The sequence below is a fragment of the Pieris napi genome, chromosome 8 (genome assembly GCF_905475465.1).
Source record: "Pieris napi chromosome 8, ilPieNapi1.2, whole genome shotgun sequence".
In the NCBI taxonomy this organism is placed as follows: Eukaryota; Metazoa; Arthropoda; class Insecta; order Lepidoptera; family Pieridae; genus Pieris; species Pieris napi.
The window spans coordinates 1,313,153-1,332,073 of record NC_062241.1 but is presented as its reverse complement, the minus strand read 5'-3'; the positions used below and the strand labels follow the sequence as shown (position 1 = coordinate 1,332,073).

At 36.1% G+C, this 18,921-nt stretch overlaps 2 protein-coding genes across 2 annotated transcripts; one reads left to right on the top strand and one right to left on the bottom strand.

Annotated features, from left to right (window-relative positions):
• Positions 1-2,893: 2,893 nt before the first annotated feature.
• LOC125051862 (guanylate cyclase soluble subunit beta-1) lies at positions 2,894-17,241 on the top strand. The gene is made up of 15 exons (XM_047652469.1): positions 2,894-3,066; positions 3,519-3,539; positions 3,611-3,684; positions 3,962-4,062; positions 4,667-4,785; positions 5,367-5,522; positions 6,135-6,285; positions 6,808-6,962; positions 7,359-7,490; positions 7,810-7,892; positions 9,041-9,211; positions 10,318-10,555; positions 11,045-11,182; positions 11,866-12,023; positions 16,554-17,241. The coding sequence occupies exons 2-15, from the start codon at positions 3,537-3,539 to the stop codon at positions 16,672-16,674; spliced, it is 1,800 nt and encodes a 599-aa protein (XP_047508425.1). The 5' UTR covers positions 2,894-3,066; positions 3,519-3,536; the 3' UTR covers positions 16,675-17,241.
• Positions 13,110-15,503, bottom strand: LOC125051863. The gene is made up of 3 exons (XM_047652470.1): positions 15,256-15,503; positions 14,625-14,858; positions 13,110-13,836 (listed from the first exon to the last, which is right to left on the bottom strand). Exons 1-3 carry the CDS (start codon positions 15,383-15,385, stop codon positions 13,175-13,177), a joined length of 1,026 nt encoding a protein of 341 aa, XP_047508426.1. The 5' UTR covers positions 15,386-15,503; the 3' UTR covers positions 13,110-13,174.
• Positions 17,242-18,921: the final 1,680 nt, after the last annotated feature.

Below are 18,921 nucleotides of genomic sequence, written 5' to 3'. Positions count from 1 at the left end.
TAACGTTCTTGTGTCTTATAGAACATGGGGCAAAGGGGCAGTAGGCGTACCTGGCGTTAAGTGACATGATGCTCTTTGACACTCACTATGCTATACTGCTCGCGAGTGCGTAGCGTTTTAAAAAATAGTACGCTCTTTCCTTGAAATACCCTAAGAGCCTACTAATCCTTAAATGGCCGGCAACGCACTCGCGAGCCCACTGGCATTGAGAGTATCCATAGGCAGCGGTATCTCTCTACATCAGATGAGCCTCCTGTCCGTTTTCCGCTTGTTCTATAAAAAAAGTCAATTTGGTTCGGAGAAGCTTTTGTTGATAGTTAAAAATTGTGTGTGCGGCAAAAACTGTCTTAAACGCTCATTTGTGGATTGTGTTCATCATAACAAACCCAAATAATAAACTATTTCCCACGGTACGCTTTTAAGTTATTAAATTATGAATACATATTTATAATTACAAAGTGCCAACCCTATGTAACTGAGCTAATTACATAAATGGAGTGATACAAGGGAAAAGGCAATTTGGTGGGTGTGTAGATTTAACAGTAGTAATCTACGAGATTAACGAATAAACAAATATATGAGGCATTTGACAGCTGATATAGGTCGGTAATTGTCTGGGTTTGATATGAAAGGAGAATCTTGTATAGTCAAAAAATCCCGATCACCTACTCGTTCTTGTCTTGTTTCAGCCTGTTGCCGTCCACTGCTGGACGTAGGCATGTCCCCTAAATTTCCAGAACGGCCGGCTTCGCATCCTACGTCTTCACCCTCACCAGGTCATCAGTCCACCTAGTGGGAGTGCAACGCTTCGCCGCCTGGTTTTCGGCTTCTATCCCAGGACATTTTGCCCCATTTGTTCTTCTGCAATGTGCCCCGCCAATCAAGCTTATACGCCCTTTATGGATCTCTTCATTTCTGATTCGATCGCGAAGATAAAAACCGAGCATAGTCCTCTCCATACCTTGTTGAGTGATGCGGAGCTAATGTACCAGGCTTGAAGTAAGAGAGTCAAGTCTCAGAGTCGTAAGTCATCTAAAGAAGGCACTGTTATAACTTTTGACTTTAAGTCCTGAGGAACCGAAATCGCTGAAAGAAATTATCTCGTACGTGCCTCTATAAAAATAACAATTAAAGAGTAAATCTCTGACCGACAGAAACCTGAGGGTCGGTTTTACAGTCACCCAGTTATTATACTAAGGATAATTTGACATAAATTATTAACTTCAACAAAAGAAAATTGACATTAAATGAAACGCGAATTGCTTTTGTTTTCAACTGTGTAAAACTGTAATAAAATATACATTATTTCGATGTACTATGAAATCCTATACTATGTCATGTATGAGGATTTTTTTTGTTGCCATTATGCTTGACTAAGCCGAAATTAATAAAAATTGAACGTAACTATTCCACATGGATTTGCTAGTGTAATATCGCATTAAGTATTCTATAAAATTATTATAACATTTCTTATTTAAGCGACAATTAAATCAACATAATATAATTTTTACTTTATTTATTTTTATTTTTACTTGAACACAAAAGTATTGTATTTTTTTAATATGTCTGTCGAACCATAAACAATTTACAGAAGATACTTTAACAATAAAGAAAAGCATTCAATTATAGAGATGGAGATTTTTTTATGCAATAGGAGGCAAACGGGCCGGAGGCTCACCTGATGTTAAGTGATACCGCTGCCAATACGTACGTAGACACTCATACGGCCTTTTCAGAATTATAACGAATTACGCTCTTTTCTAATAAGATTTTAAAAAAGAGCGCACCGTACGTAAAATATTTCGAAATAGGTACTTCAGTGGTACTTATATTCAATAAAAACTATCTAGAACAAAAGACTGTGTTACCTGACTCTAGATTCTATGGTTCTTTCTGGGATTCTCTTTTTAATTCCAGACAGTCCGATTCCCATAGCCAAACATTTACTTTGAATATATATCAAGCAATTCACAAACACATTTAACATACAATATATATCAACTACATAAATAATAATTAATACTAATAGGCTTTTTATAATAAGTAGATTTAATTGACTGTTATTTGAAGATAGATTTAAAATTTCATAACTCATCATCAATGTCCCCAAGAATTTATTAAAGTAGGATTTAAAACGGGCGGAATAATTAAATTTATTACAAGGCATGCGTACAAAGTTCATTAATCATTTCGCGTTCACCTGCCCCTAACTGACTTACGTAATGGAAGAGGTAATGTGGTTTCCGTTTATTTTATTACAATTTTGTACCACAGCAAATACACAAAAAATATCGCGTCTTGACCTCACATTTAGTATATATTTTGTGGATCAGTTTCTTTAAAGGTTCTTATCTATTCATTAAATATACACATTCAGAATTAAAAGGCACTCGCTGAAGATAGAATTCTTAACAACTAGGCTTCTAAACGAATGCTTCAAAGAATATATTTTAGCATACTAATTTAATAATTAAGTTATTAAACTAGTATGCTAAAACTAATTAGTATTTTCATTCATACCACGCTTAGTTAAAACAGTTATTTTAGATTTTAAAAATAAACGGTGTTAAACAAAAAACCTAATGTTTTATTACATTACCTATTTATACCATTAAAACTTTATATTATATTTTAAATGTCATAAAAGTATATCGAACGATGAAACAATAAGTGTTTAGAAAATCTTTCTATCTTGTATTGCATAGGTGCTGCCATCTAGAGCACACGTTGGAAATTAAAATTTGACAATTGACAACAATATTATTAAAACAATTACCATTCATTATAATCATCTTCATCTATAATTGTGTTTAATTCTCTTAGATATAATTTTTTAACAATTTAATATATTGAAATGGTTTAATATTTGTTTTTTTATCGAGTCTGTGCAGTAATGCGCCAATCACAAGCCAGTTCTCGCCAAACTCTTGGCGCGATCGGTTGATGTTAGTTCCGTGTCGGCCTAAACAAACAAAATATTACGAATAAACCATCTATATGGCTTCATAAAGCTGTTCATGGTGAATTTAAAGTGTTTTCGCACATAATTAAGTGACTTAGGCCGAGGTAAGTAACGTAATAATATGCTTTAATAGTTCTTTTGTTTAAAACAATGCACCGTTCGTCGCAACAAATGCAAAAGATTGTGACAATAACGATAAGTTTTTGTTTTTAAAGTAATACTAACGAATTTGTATAAGGTTGGTTATATTTTTTTAAATTTTAAAGGACTCGGAATAGTTTGTATATCCTGAAACATATTTGGGCCCGTTGTCATTATTCTAAATCAATTAATAAATCATGTTTTGGTAATATTACGTGGTTATGCAAGAAAAATAACTAATTATAATGCGGAGAATCAAAAATATAATTAATTTGAGTAACACGTAAAAGAATTATTTTTTGTACTGCCCTGAGCCCTCTATTGACATCTAAAGTAAACTTTTCAGTTCACACTTGATGTTTAAAATTTAAAACGTAACAAACAGATGGCGTTAATATAATTTTCTTTGTTTCAGTAACTTTAAAGCCGCGAAATGGTAAGATGACATTTTTTTAATAATTTTTTTGGTATGTACCTACCTAGATTTTTATAACATTTTTTTTCCAGTACGGGTTTGTTAACTATGCGTTGGAGTTATTGGTGATGAAAGCTTATGGAGTGGAAATATGGGAGAAAATCAAGTAAGAAGTTTAGTCAGATTTTTTAAAAACTAAATAGCTTTTATTTGTATTCGTTGAGACGTTGACATTCTTAAGAAATTTTCAGTGGTTTTAGTAAATTCATAATAAGGTTATAATTTAATTTTTAATGTTATATAAGACTTTTTAAAATAAGATTAATAAACGTTTTACTTGAGTTGAAATTGGTTTTAATTAAACACGCGGATTATTGCTGTATATATGAAGTACTTCCTACTTTTCAAACAATGTTTATCTGACTTCTATTCGTAATTTTCAGGAAAAAGGCTGAGGTGGCAATGGAAGGCTCATTCCTTGTTCGGCAGATATATGATGATGAAATCACATACAACCTCATTACAGCTGCCGTTGAAGTATTGCGTAAGATTATTTTTAACATAAAACATGGACTGGATATGTACCGCTTTACTATAGTTACGATGTTTTGTCTATGCCAACAGATAAAGTAATACGATTCTATCGTTTACAGCTTATAATGACATAAGACATTTGCTCAAGAAGTTTGCCGGTATCTGTATCATTACCTAATAATTCGAAATCAACAAAAGCACAATAGCTTTGCCTATAGAAGAAAGGTAAAAGAGTATCTATTCAAATATAGTATATGACAAGCTGACCCGGCAAATGTTGTTTTTCCATGTACATATATTATGTCTAGGAAACATGTTTTTAGTTCAATAAAATCTACTATAATAAAAAATAGGGGTTAATTCGAGAGGGTTGAAAGTTAAGGGTTGTATGTATTTTAGTATACTGTAATATAAAAAATAAATTTAGGAGTGTACCGGACCACCCTTAACATTTAGGGGGATAAAAATAGAAGTCCGATTTGCAGTCCTAACCGATATGCACACAAGGAGGAGTTTTATTACAAACACCGTGACACGAGAATTATATTAGATTAGTTAGATTTATATTTTAGTTCTATGGATATGCGAAACAATACAATAATTATAATTTACAGAGACACCAGCGAATGAAATACTTGAGCTATTCGGTATGACATTCTTCGAGTTCTGTCAAGATTCTGGCTATGACAAGATTCTTCAAGTCCTTGGAGCTACACCTCGCGATTTCTTACAGGTAACATATAATATATAGTATATTATTTGTTAGTATTCGATCCGTGAGGCCTGCGAAGTGCCCAGGAAGCTTCTGGAAGGTGCTAGACTGGCTTAATTAGCGACGACTTCCACATCGGGCGTCTAAGTCCGGAAACTGAGTACACACTACATAGGTGTATCCTAGATGGTTCCAAAACTCACTTCACTATGTGGAACCAAGTACTAACTGAAGTATTTCCTATTCGGCTTAGTCTTATAAGAGCGAACCAATATCTAAGAGGCCGGCAACGCACTCGTGACCCTTCTGGCAGTATTATTGACAATGGGTGGCCGGCCGTTTGCCATGTGTTCTATTAAAAAGGGTGGTATGGTTTGTTTGAAACTGATAAACTAATTAAAATGCTAATGCTAATAAGCCCAAGTCTCGTAATTTTTGACATATTATAAACGTCTCCTTAGTCATGCCTACTTTACTGTTTTGTCTCTTTCTGTTAAATTGTGTGTATGCTGTAAAGAAAAGAGAGATGATTACTTCAACCAAAACAGTGCAGTTAGGCTGATTTAATGTTTAATGAATAAGATTACAATTTTATTTACTAGAATCTAGACGGTCTGCATGACCACTTGGGTACACTATACCCGGGTATGCGCGCGCCGTCCTTCCGTTGTACGGAGCGGCCGGAAGATGGCGCTTTGGTCCTTCATTACTATTCCGACAGGCCAGGACTCGAGCACATCGTGATTGGTATTGTTAAGGTAAGCGCTTACGTCTGAACAGCGTCTATTATATACCAAGATACGCTAGAATACAGATAACATTAGCCACCTTCCTAGAAGTTAAAACACTGCCGTATAATGCTTTTTGGTTTAAGAATAACTTTATTTCTCATAAGAATTGCATACATAATTCACTTACTGAGAAACAATATGTAACTATGATTAATAATTAGAGGGCAAAGATGTTGGTACGTTATAAAATAACAAAACAAAACAGCAACAAAAATGTGGGTAGACATAATAAACTCGATCAGTCATGCTGATGGTGATTAAATTTTAAAAGACAAGGTACGTTTACAGCTTATAGATCATAAGTTTTGACAACAACTATAATAAACTTAAATGTTCTTATTATTGTGACATTATGATTGATAATAATTAATATGCCTATTTTTGTGACTAATAGTTTAGTTTTATTAAAAATCTGAATATACCACTTTGTTTGTAAATAAATGATTAATTATTAATAAAAAACAGTATTTGAAATAAAAAAAGTAAATTTACAGACTCTTTTTGAAATTCACATACTTATGGTATTTTCTCAATTTACACGCTAACAGTTCAGACCTGTAGAATCTCTGACATTTTCAGACAGTAACAAGCAAGCTGCATAACACAGAAGTGCAGGTAGAAATCCTGAAGACGAAAGAGGAGTGCGACCATGTCCAGTACCTCATCACTGAGACTTCTACTGGTAGAGGAACCGCGCCCGAGATGGCAGAGATACGGACTTTGTCTAAAGGTTCTATTTATATATAATTTGAGTTAAAGTTGAAAATTTAGTAAAGAAAAATTGCCTTATAGAAAATATAGTCTAAAATTTAGCGAATATAAAATGCAAATGGTGAGTACAATACTACCTAGTAATATGAGTAGTGTTGGCCTAGTGGCTTCAGCGTGCGACCTTCATTTATGAGGTTAAGGTTCGATCCACGGCTGTGCACAAATAGACTTTCTGTCTATGTGCGGTTAAACCGGCATGTCTTAAACCAAAAAATTCGACGTGTGTGTACAGAGGGCTGATCACCTACTTGCCTATTAGAATAAAAGGATCATGAAACAGTTACATGCAAATCTGGGGCCCAGACCTAAAAGGTTGTAGCGCCACTGTTGTTGTTGTTACATGAGCCAAACAGAGTATTGTTTTGAGAGAGACGTGCAAACAACTGATTGGCTGATGATTTCGGCCGAGATGATTGTATCATTCCAAGAAGCCGTAGAGATCTTTAGTCAATTAAACCTATTAAAATATAAACGATTCCAGAACCGAAAGTCAGTCCAGCCACTTTTTGCCGCGTGTTTCCATTCCACTTGATGTTTGATCGCGAGCTGAACATCGTCCAAGCCGGTCGCTCCGTCACTCGACTCTTGCCGAGACTTAATAAGCCCGGTTGCAAGATCACCGATGTTTTGGAGACGGTAATTATTTATTCAAATTACTAATTATTTGTGTTGAATATAATATATTAAATATATATAATACTAGCTGCCCCCGCGAACTTCGTTTCTCCTTAATGCCTAGCCTACCTTTTTAGTACATACCAACATGGAACATTTTGCTATGCTACCCTAGAGACTGTTTGGTTTTCCGGAAAGAAAACTTTTTAGGTTTTTAGTTAGGAGTATTTTATATATTAGGTTATATTATTAAAGTGTCTATGTGTTAGGTTAAACGTTTTAATTTTATTACTAAACTACTTTCTCTCTTTAGTGATAAAAGTTTTTAAACCAAAACACCAGTGGATCTTTTGATCATCTTCTCTTGGTTTTCTAGAATAAAACAGGAGTTAAAATTATAAAGCTTTTCCATTTCAGGTACGACCTCACCTTGAGATGACATTCGCTAATGTGTTGGCTCACATCAACACGGTGTATGTTCTGAAGACGAAGCCGGAGGAAATGAGCGTCAGTGATCATCATGAGGACATCGCTTCTTTAAGATTGAAGGTACTTTTTATAGACAATATGAAAAATCTAAATTATGAAAATTGATTGTCTTGTTAATTTATTTACTATGTGATAGAAAATGTTACTGAACTGAAAGTTATGATAAATTATTAAAGTATTTCATGTCCGCACGTAGATATGCTTAAAAATTAAAAGTAATAATGAAACAATCCTGGTAATATTGGTCATTGTATTAGCAGGAAATAGAAAAACTTACTCAACACATTATTTTTAAATCGACTTAAATTGCCCCATTGCCCCTTGCGTAGCTATCTTCATCAGACCACAGATACCAAAATTTTTCTTTTCTATTTTCCAGGGCCAAATGTTATACATCCCTGAAACTGACGTGGTTGTCTTCCAATGCTACCCCAGTGTCACCAATCTTGATGATCTGACACGGTAATTGAATTGATGCTTTATTTTGCTCACTCATGCTTTCTTAGTCTTTTTTTTTATTGAGAAAAAGCTTGCCAACGCTCGGCACACATGTTTGTTTTTACCAATGTTTCAGACATTGGTAAAAACAAACACAAAATACAATTTTAAATGTGACAAGCACTTAAAGGCAAACATGACATACATAAAGAGATCATAACCTATTATTAAACAAAACAAACATTACAAAAAAAAAACAAAACAATCAGTAATCAAAGAAAAAATTCAAATTACAAAAAAAAATAAACAAAAAAAGTTTTATAAGCGTGGCGATTAAATCGCCGGACTTATGCCCCAAGACGTAAGGACTCCCATCAACATTAACATTTTCATTAAACATTTCATTATTTCGCATATATTCTGTTGTTGTACGCGAGTGGTTAATATAGAGTAAAACTTAACTCTAAAAACCGTTACTTATTTTCCAGAATACGGGTTTTATTTTTTTCACCTGATTTGAATATGATTGTAACTGATTTGCTAATTGATACAAATTATTTTTGTAAGGACCCCAAACTTTATAGTTAAACATTCCATTCCATATACCATACAAATAATAATAAATAAAATAAAAAAGCCTTTTTACTCTTGCAAAATCAAAGTAAACTTAATCCTATTATAATTTTTAAAGAAAATTAAATTACACTCATTTTTATCTATACTATTTAAATTATTTATTTTCTAATTTGTAAGAACCGCTCCGCAGATGAAGCCTTCCTTCAAGGATCTTCAGGATCTTCATCTTCAAAAGATTATAATCTTAATATATATAAATTACGTGTCACGTTGTTTGTCCGCGATGGACTTCTAAACTACCGAACCGATATCAATCAAATTTTCACACAGTGTGCATTTTGATCTAACTTAAAAGATAGGATAGCTTACATATCAATTTATACCCGCAATATTATTTTATTGCAAATATTTGTTTATTATTTGATACAATTCTAACAGATGGCGCTGTGTTAAAAGTACCAACGTTTCACATAAGCTATCTACCTTTCACATAAGTTCTACCGTTTCCCTTGGATAGTTTACTACTATGTAATATAACAAAAACCTTAGCCACAGCAACGCTTGGCTGAGTCTGCTAGTATAATATAAAATTCCAGTCGCGGCCTCTGCATCTCCGACATACCTCTGCACGACGCCACAAGAGACTTGGTGCTGATGTCCGAGCAGTTCGAGGCTGACTACAAGCTCACTCAGAATTTGGAGGTTCTCACGGACAAACTTCAGCACACATATAGGGAACTGGAGGCTGAGAAGCAGAAGACTGATAGGTAATAATGCATTGGAGCAGTGTTGATCTAGTGGCTTCAGCGTGCGACTCTCATCCCTGAGGTCGTAGGTTCGATCCCCGGCTGTGCACCAATGGACTTTCTTTCAATGTGCGCATTTAACATTCGCTCGAACGGTGAAGGAAAACATCGTGAGGAAACCGACAAGTCTTAGACCCAAAAAGCCGACGGCGTGTATCAGGCACAAGAGGCTGATCACCTACTTATATATTAGATTGACAAATGATCATGAAATAGATAGAAATCTGAGACCTAAACCGTAAAAGGTAGCGACACTGGTTTTGTTTTAATAATTCATTAAAGTATACTCTTTTAATGAATTATCAAAACCCTTGTCAATGAATGAAATGGATAAACCAATCAAAAGTATTTACATTTTAAGGAATATTTATCGTATCGACATATACTTAAAGAACTGTTGATTCAACAATGGTTGTAGTAAGTATAAATAATTTGTCATTTATATAAAAAATAGACATTTAACACTTGCAACATATCCAGCGACCATATTGAATCTTCTCTTTTTACCTATTGTTATTTTTATATGCATTTAAACGATTTATACATTATATTATCTTTAACCATACAGTGCTTTATAGATCGTAACCACAAACTGAAAGTTAAAATTATTTTTTCATTGAGTATATAATATTAATTAATTTATTAAGTATTACGTAACGAATTTTGGGGGGGGGATAAAACCCTTACCTTTTGTAAAACGTTATGATGCGGGACGGGGATTGAATTACGCGTTATTGTTAATATTATTTTCGACTTTCCAGTACTTTACACCACATAATGGTAACTTTTAGGTATAAAGAGTTACTCGGTGATCACGAAACGTTTTAATATACTTGGGTACAGAAAAACGTTACGGCGCGTTACACGGGGGGAGTGTGTCAATAATCTCCAAAAATTGCGTGACGTAATACTTGAACGCTCCCTAACACGGATGATAAAAACGGGCAATAAACTCTGCCACTCTTTTTAATCGCCAAGTTATTTAAGAAGAGATAGATAAGTCTAAGAGTGGTCAGGGTTGTAGCGCTACAAATTTTTTATTCTCCTTTGTCCTTTGTTATCTCCAGACTTCTATACTCGGTATTACCCATGAGCGTGGCGACGGAACTACGTCACCGGCGTCCAGTGCCAGCGCGGAGATACGACCCCGTGACCCTCCTGTTCAGCGGTATCGTCGGATTCGCCAACTACTGCGCCAGGAACATCGACCACAAAGGCGCCATGAAAATTGTGAAAATGCTCAATGATCTCTACACGGCTTTCGACGTGCTCACCGATCCGAAGAGGAATCCCGACGTTTATAAGGTATTTGGGGAATTGTGCCATCTATGGGACGTGATTAGAAGTAATCCTAGACCTCTACCGTTTGTCGTATACGTTTTTAATACCAGCAGCTGAGTTTCATCATCGGACGTCGAGGCAGAACACGAAATTCTCGACGTCCACCGTTCCACAACTGAGCGTTTTTCAAGGCAGTTTTTGCCCCGCACTAGCACTATGTGGAACCAGCTGCCCACTGAAGTATTTCCGAACCAATTCGACTTGAGGTCTTTCAGGAAAAAGCGTACCAAGTCTTAAAAGGCCGACAATGCACTCGTGAGCCTTCTAGCAATGAGAGTGTCCATGGGCGGCGGTATCACTTAGACACAGCCTCCTGACCCAAGTTGTATAAAAAAAATATTATAAAACTGGCCTAACGTTTCGGCCCATACTCGACATTACATTTCATAGATTGATGTGTTTCAAGCAGAACTGACATAAACAACGTGATTCATACAGTTTATAATTTTCCAGGTGGAAACAGTGGGTGACAAGTACATGGCGGTATCTGGTCTGCCTGAATACAAAGAAGGTCACGCCAAGCACATCTGCCTCCTCGCTCTGGAGATGATGGATTTGTCCAAAACAGTCACTGTTGATGGAGAACCTGTGGTAAGATTTAACAAATCGTTTCTTGATATAGTTACTGTATCAAAATCTTGCTTTGCTATACCTATAAACTTAATTTAAAATTGAAATTTAATATTTGATAAGTCATTTTGTTGGTCTAAAGCCATCTAAGTCTCAAAATTAATCATCCCTATATCTTAATGTTAGGTTAATCAGCCGGCTTGTTAATTTTCTTAAGTAATCTTATAATATTCCGCTTTGATTATAATAACAAATTGATTTCACCGTTTTAACTAAAGAAATCATATTGAGTCCCCATGATATCCATTCTCAAACTTAAATTCACAATAATTTTATTCATATAGGTAAATAAGTACACTTATGAACGTCAAAAAAAAAAGTTATTTAATGCAAGAATAACTGGCAAGAAACTTACCGCCACTCTTTTGAATTGCTAAGTTTTGAGTAATACAAATTGTTTGAACTGGAGCAAATCATTCCCAATGATTAGGATCATTTAAATGTTCGTCAAATTTATAAAAAGATTTATTGATTAATTAACTTTTAACGAGGGCTTTGAATTATTTAGTAATTGTCTCGCTTGGGACATTAATGGAGACACATGATTGATTTGTATAATCACAATTTGACAGAAAAAATAAAAGACTTGCCTGAGCCTAAACTTTCTGTATGTATGCCTTAAAAACCTACTTGAAATGACTTAGGGAATAACAATCGGGATCCACTCCGGCGAAGTGGTGACGGGAGTGATCGGCCATCGTATGCCGCGGTACTGTCTCTTCGGGAACACTGTCAACCTGACGAGCAGATGCGAGACCACCGGCGTGCCGGGGACTATTAATGTCAGCGAGGATACGCACAGGTATTAGATTTTGCCGAGGTTTTTGAAGTTATACTTCTTTAGGCGCGTTATGAAAAACTGATGAGAGTGAAATTTTTCGATGCGCGCGCACCGTGACACAAAATTAACAGAATGTAGTTGCCCACGGAAGATGCTACGGCATTGGACATAATTTAAAAACAACATTCGAATAATAATAGAATTTATGTCACACATTGTAAGAGAATAATAATAAATATTTAATTATTTAATTTTTCAAATGTAAACTGAACTTTATTGACTATAATGACTCCTTTTCAGGGATTGTTTAATTGTAATTCATTATTTGCATGCAATCAAAAACTATTTTTAATAATGCCAAAGAAGTATAACTTCTTACGCGCGTACATAAGTACACGCACCATTTTTTATTCTAAAGTTTTATTTTAATTTCATGTATAATTTTAAAAAGTGAATTATTTTAAACTAGCCCAGCTTTCAAAATTCATCAGGGCATTAGTTAAGTACGGTGGCGGTTGTTGTATGGATATGTTCAGATATTAAATAAAACACTTTATTTGAAGATGGGTAACAACTGGAAACTGGAGCTTATAAATAAGTTTTAGGGGTAGTGGGGTTGCAATGGATGGATTAACAAAAAACTAAATTCACTTATTGAAGAGTTCGTAAATCTAAGCGGAATGTTATATTACAAATTATGAGTGTGGGAAAAACTAAAGGGCTCATTTTGTATTCAAGTGTGCGATGATTGTTTAAATTTTGTGTACGCTTCTTATTATTTGCTAAAATATATATGTAACTTTACTAAAGTTAGGTTATATGTATAGTAGAAAAGCGCAACTTTTAATTTTTTTTTAAATATTGACATAATTATACATCTGTATTTTATATGCACTTGTAAAGAATCGTAAGACTCATCATCGAGTGATCATCAATAGGTATTTCTCAATAGATTTTTTGTCTCATTATTAATTTCACGGGGGCTCCTCTTGTCTGCAAAATTTATAAAAGATTGCTCTACCTATCTCAGTAGGCGTTAAAAATTTACGTAACCTATTTTATTTTTCATTGTAGAAGTTTTAATACGTCATAATAAAAGTAACCACGTTCTTTTAATTAAAGATTCCGTTTCCAAAAATATTTATTATTTATATTGAAACAATTAAAAAAACTCAATCTTCACACAAATCCAAGTACTTCTTCAAAGGCATCGGTATCGGCAAATTTTGTATCCCAAATGGCAACTCAAAATTCCCCCACAAAACATGTCTAATTTGACAACGACATAAGTGCTTCAACTCAACTGGTTGCAACCCACACCGAGAACTTGGCACTAAATGATCCTTTAAAATCTCCCCGTACTTTTCCAATACGATTCTTCGTTGATAATTATAGTCTTCTGGCAACTCTAGGTGCTTTAAAGCGCTCTTGTCAACTGTCAAATTCAAATGTGGAACGGCCCTCAACGTCAGCTTTAAACAAGTGACCAGCTCGTTGGGATACTGTCCTTTATATTCCTGAAGCCGGTCCAGGATTGTCTCTATGGGGTTACTCGATACGTGGTCCGCGGTTATTCTAGCCCCAAATCGGAGTAGGATCATCAGGATTTCAGCTGCTCCCATCTGTATAACCACTCTTACTGGTGAAGCTTTGCCACAGCTCTCCAAAGGAACGTCTATAAAGCGATATGTCTTCTCTTCGTCTTTGAATTCTAAATTTGCGTTCGTTGCGTGATCTAAAAAGAAGACTAGGGCGTGAACGTTTTCCTCTCGGTCTACGAAGTCCGACTTCCATCCGGCTAAGAAGTATGGTGCTGAGGTACCAAAGATTGCACCTGGAAATCAATTTTTTATTAATGAGATACATTAATTAGGCGGTTAATACTGTCAAATATGGCCAAAGAACGACCAACTAATTAAGAAGAATAAACTTCCTATATTGCTAGATATAGATTCATTTGGAACTTTCGGCATGTATTTTTATGGATTCATTTCGATCTTTAAGTGTGATGAAATAAACGCACGGGCCTTGTTGGTATTAGGTTGATAACAATATCAATTTTTGTAGGGCTCCTCCAAGAATTTTTGACTTTTTACTGGTGCAGATCACATAGCCCAATTCATCTTACATTAATCTAATTTTTAAATAAATAAAATAAATCAGTGGCGCTACAATCTCTTTAAGTCTTGGCCTCAGATTTCTGAATCTGTTTCATGATATTTTAAAAAATTCTAATAAGCATTTTATCGACTATACTCCTCCCTCAAAGGTCGGCAACGCACCTACAAAAAATGGTTGTCTATGGGCTGCGAGGACTGCCCTTTTTGGTCGTCCCGCAAACTCGTTTGCCCCCCTATTATATAAAAAAAAGCAACTAGGTGATCAGCCTCCAGAGCCTGACACACGCCGTCGCCTTATTGGGTCTTAAGACATGTCGGTTTCCTCACGATGTTTATCTTCACCGTTCGAGCAAATGTTAAATGCGCACATGCAGCAAGTCCATTGGTGCACAGCCGGGGATCGAACCTACCTCAAGTATGAGTCACACGTTGAAGCCACTAGGCCAACACGGCTCCAATATCTATATATATTTAAATTTCCACTATATTTATGTATACTTACCTAAAAATATCCTTTCAAAAGTCCGCTCACAAGCGTACAGCTCATCTAACAATGCAGCAACTACTCCATTATCCTGTAAGCTCCAGTCAAAAGCCAACTTCATGGCTATATATAAAAGATTGTGGTACTTCCCCATAAGACACACGTCGCCATTGTCCGACTTACAGTTATTGTGGTACTTAAGAGCGGAATTCACGAAGTTCTTGCATGTTGCGTTATCGGATTTGTTTTGTCCTGAAATTAGTTAGAAATAAACATTACCATATGGTAGTAAATGATAATAGTAATGCTTTGTCGAAATAATACGACCGGTAGTAGTAAAAGGCCGGCAACGCACTCGCGAGCCCTCTGGCATTAAGGGAGACCATGGACGGTATCACTTTACAAAAAATATGTCTATAAAAAATGATACAGCTGTTTTTAATCCGCCTTTGAAAGCCGCCTTTGTTAGGTTTTTTTTTAAATGTATTGTTTTTTTTCTTCCAACCACAATCAATCACCAGGATTAAATGTATTCAATACAAAAAGTTTGGGTAATTGATACGAATACAGTAGGATTGTAATATATAACAATTTACGCAAAGAAAAACAAAGGTACAATATCGAAATTTTCGTATTTTGTCAACTTAACCTTTAGCACAACCGGTAATCACAGAATTAAAATACTGCACTAATTCCCGCCTCTTGTATCGCTCGTTTAGACAGTCTCTATCCAGATTTATGAATACTTCGTCGAAATAAAAATCCATGAATGAATCCATATCAATTTGTTCTGTCAAAATGGATAAAACCTCTTTCGCGCTATACTTTTTCGTAACAATTGAATCACCACAGTCTTACAAGTTCGAACCACGACTATTTTCTACGTGTAAATCCGAATGACGAAAACATAGATGTGCATTTTAATCCTATTGATTAGAAGCCCTTTTTCTAGTTTGGTATCGCGTGTCACTTCCACAAAGAAATATTATAATAATAATAATAAAAACCCGTTTAATTTCCAATGATTGGGTACAAAAACATACAGCTTCATATTTTTACACATTTTTTTTTCTTGTCATCCTATCTATATCCTAGCTAGCTTCAGTACTCCAGGCCTCCTCCAGCTTTTTCCAACTATCTCTGTCTATGGCTTTCTTTCTCCATTCGCCTCCTGCTACCGCTTCTATTTCTTCTTTTGGGGCGCCCTCTTGTCCTTCTTTGCCTCGGTACTTTCGTAGACATATATAACGATACAAATTATTGCCTCCTTTTTGAGAAATTTCATAATTATCTGTGACTTTATGGTTGCGTAGAAATCAAAATGTAGCAATTTTCGGGTTAAATCATAACACTAACCAGTTGACATTCAATTAAAAATATTAATAAAAATCTCTTACATAATAAATTAAATCAAATACATTATACTCGATAATATAGGCTGGTAACGCACTCGTGAACCCTCCTTTATTGAAAGCAGTGGATAACAGTAGAGTGGCAGAGCTGGCAAAATGCCACGGGCCCCCAACCCAAGAGGGCCCCTGCCCAAGAGATATTATGTTCTCTGGATGAATGTGAAGTCTCCAATACGCATTGGGCTAGCGTGGGGACTACAAACCATTTCCTCTCGCCTAAGAGACGATGCCTATGGCCATTAGTTGGACATATACAACGTGTAATTGAGTACCTTGAAAATCTTGAAGTTTATTAAAATTAAACTGGGCCCCAGATGGTATAGTTACGCCATTGATTGAAAGTGTCCATAGGCGGTATCACTAATCATCAGATGAGCCTCCTGCCCGTTTGCCCCAAGTTTATTTAATTATAACATCAATATCAAGACATTAAGTTAAGATAGAATTATTATATTTTATTTTTTAGAAAATAAGAAATAATTCTATTATTTTAATCATCTATATTTAGATTAAATCCTTAATTTCTTGCCGCTAGCTACCTTATGCGTGAAGACAACAACGACGAACAATTCGAACTGACATACCGCGGTCATGTCTCCATGAAAGGAAAAGCAGTGCCGATGCAGACCTGGTTCCTGACACGAAAAGCAAAATAGGCCTAAACTGTTTATGGCTTTAGATCTCATTAGTATTGTATTCAATGTTTAGTATGGCCTACTTTGGCCTACAAATTTATATAGACTATATACCTATCAAAATTAATGTTCTCTCGGCTTTAAACCAAAGAAAAAATATAATTAAATTATCATAGAAAAGGTTTTAAAGGACTTAAAGTCGATTTTTTTACAATGCATTTTGTTTCACATATTATTGATTGTTTGATTTTTCAATCACATTTTTGCAGCACGCTTGCGGTACAGATTTGCATATGTTGTATGGTAAAGATGATATTTTATGTTTACGAGATTATCAAAATATATATTTCAGAAAGAACTCACCATTTATTGGTTACGTATTTGACAACCAATAACAAACTTATACTAAAATTACTATAGCTGTACTCACGCCTAATATTACGATTGTTAGATGTTATTTATTTATATATTTTGTTGTTTAAGTTTGTGTCGATTGTAAACTTATCTAGTCAATATATAAATCTTATTGGTGTTGTATTTATCGTTGTCGAGATTTTAAATGTCTAAATAAAATTATATTGAATGTAATATGCTTTACATTTCGGAAATATTTGAAGAGAAAACCTTACACTATATGAGTGTTTGTATGTGTTAACTATGTAAAGAGTCGTTGGTGATCAGCCTTCTGTGCCTGACACACGCCGTAGATTTCTTGGGTGTAAGACATGTCGGTTTCCTCACGATATTTTCCATCACCGTTCGAGCGAATGTTAAATACGCACAAAGAAAAAAGTTCATTGGTGCACAGCTGGGGATCGAACCTACGACCTTAGGGATGAGGGTCGCATCCTGAAGCCACTTTTTTTTTTTTTTTTTTTTTTGTTTTTTTTTTTTTTTTTAACGTCAGGAAATGCTTTTACGCATATCCCTGCTGAATTTTACTCCAGCAGGGATTATGTGGGACTCAGACATAATATTTACACACCTACCCACTAAAACCTGACGGATGCCTTCGGCTCGCCAAAGGGCGGAGGCAGGTAACAGCTGTGCCCTATCCTTACCCCCGCCAAACGCGAATGCCACAATATCAACGTGACTCCTCCCACGAACAAATCATCAGCATCTTAACTTAGGGCAGACGTGCGAAAGCACGGCGTCGCTGCCCCAGTCGTCGTTTTCTTACCGGCGGAGCATCAGAATTGTTTTCGCGCTGACGCTCCGCATTCTCTTTCTCAGTCATGACGGCCTCACAAAAAGCCTTGAAGGCATTCCATGGGCCGTCATTGTCAGCTTCCACCATTCTTTGGATAATTAGTGGAAGCGACAGAATTGCCAACAATGCTATCAGCAAGGACCGAGCGAAAGCCGTCCCAAGCCGGACACTCCTCAACAGTGTGCCTCACCGTATCCTCTCTACAGTCACAATGATGACAAGCAGGTGTCGCCTCTCTCCCAACGATTCGATGCAGGTAACTCCCAAAGCATCCATGCCCAGAGAGAACCTGAACGAGCCGATAGGAAAGCGATCCCCACCGTCGGTCCACCCAGTGTTTCAAGAAGGGACGAATAATATCAACGGTTTGTAAACCAAACCGACATTCACTTAACTCATCCCTCCATTCTAGCAAAATTAGGCGGCGATACTCCTCCTTCCAGACCTTGACTACCTCCAGAGGTGGGTCAAAACCACCACTCCTGGCTTCAGCTCGTCTCCAAAAAATTTCACCCAAAGCCAAAGCTTCCAAATGCCAAGGCGGAGTGGCGGCTATGACACATGCCGCGTCACAGGATACGGTACGGTATGCCCAAGCAATTCTTATGGCAACTTTACGCTGTGACCGTCTTAGTAAAGCCTTGTTGTAAAAAGACAACTTATCTGCCCATATCGGACACCCATAAAGCGCCTTTGCACGCACCACACCAGCATAAAGGAGCCTACAGCCCCCGCCTGGCCCACCGATATTTGGCATTATACGACCCAATGCCATTGCAGTTGAATCAAGCTTGGGTTCCAGGGCAGCAAAATGAGCCTTGAAAGTCCATCGGGCGTCAAGAACCAACCCGAGGTATTTCAACGTCGACTTTAATGCCATATGAACACCATCCACTATTATCTCAGCGCCTCTAGGTGGTGACCTCCTAGCGAAACATATGACATCTGATTTTTGTAGAGCGACTCGAAGACCAAGTTGTCTTATACGAGTCACTACTTCTTCCACTCCAGCAGTAACTAACAAACTCGCCTCCTGATAATTACATCCCTTGGCC